The sequence below is a fragment of the Trichinella spiralis genome (genome assembly GCF_000181795.1).
Source record: "Trichinella spiralis strain ISS 195 chromosome Unknown Scfld3271, whole genome shotgun sequence".
NCBI lineage: Eukaryota > Metazoa > Nematoda > Enoplea > Trichinellida > Trichinellidae > Trichinella > Trichinella spiralis.
In genome coordinates this window covers 1-978 of record NW_003530210.1, presented here as the reverse complement: position 1 = coordinate 978, position 978 = coordinate 1, and the positions used below count along the sequence as shown (strand labels likewise).

The 978-nt window shown below is 34.4% G+C and overlaps 1 protein-coding gene across 1 annotated transcript; it reads right to left on the bottom strand.

Annotated features, from left to right (window-relative positions):
- Nucleotides 1-204: 204 nt before the first annotated feature.
- Tsp_14083 (putative two-component sensor histidine kinase VirA protein) lies at nucleotides 205-618 on the bottom strand. Its single transcript, XM_003368012.1, has one exon. The coding sequence runs from the start codon at nucleotides 616-618 to the stop codon at nucleotides 205-207; it is 414 nt and encodes a 137-aa protein (XP_003368060.1).
- Between the last annotated feature and the right edge of the window lie 360 nt (nucleotides 619-978).

Genomic DNA, 978 nt, shown 5'->3' with positions numbered 1-978 from the left:
GCACATTGATCTCATTCTGTAGGTTTAATTATAGCCCATAATAATATTTCAGTAAGCACATACATACAATTATTATTATTATTTCGATAAAGAATTAAATATATAAATGAAAATTAAATGTGACATCTATTAAGAAATAAAATGATCTTTAAAATGTGAATATAACAAAAAAATAAGTGGAGTTAAAGAATCATCAGACACTAGTTAGAGATGAATTATTTGCAGCATAACATCCGTTGGTGGTACATTACGGTTCTCTCTGGAAATTATCACTGGCTTCATTTGCACCATTATTCTATTCAACGGTGGATCTCTTCTCACAGCAACAATCTTCTTACACGCCATTTGTTGCGCATTACGGCCACAGAGATATTCGCCACTTGGAACTTTGGAATAAAATCGAAGTGGAACCGATTTGAAACAGCCGATATCTTTTAATACTTGATTGTGCCGTATTTCCCTACGACGTCTCCAATCGGTATTTTTCGCCTTTCTGTACAGCAAAATTAAGTAGAAAATGGCGACCACCATCGCGATCCATTGGATCACTGCTGCCATCCTAATCACATACTGAAACCGTTTTACGAACTCGCAATTGAACATTCGAGAATCAAGCATTCTGAAAGAGAACGAAAATTACAAAATTTTACCCTCTAAATTGTTCACTTACTTGACGTCAGAGGAGCGTCCTGTTCGTCAAAAAAGGCAAAACTGATTGCAAATCCCGTCAATCGCTGCTTATATATAGCTAGAGTTTAATGTACTTTAAACGTTTTTTGTTTTAAATTTGATCAATGAAGCTTTTTGTTTAAATTTACCTCCAATGTATATATACTTTAAATTTACTCTAAATTAACCCTTTGATGAATTGTTGGGGTGTAGCACACCCCAGGCCGGCTTTGTTTTCGATGCAGTTTGTCATTTTTATTTTTTATAGCCGGAGCTTTGTGACCTCTCTTTGAAACATAAATATATTTT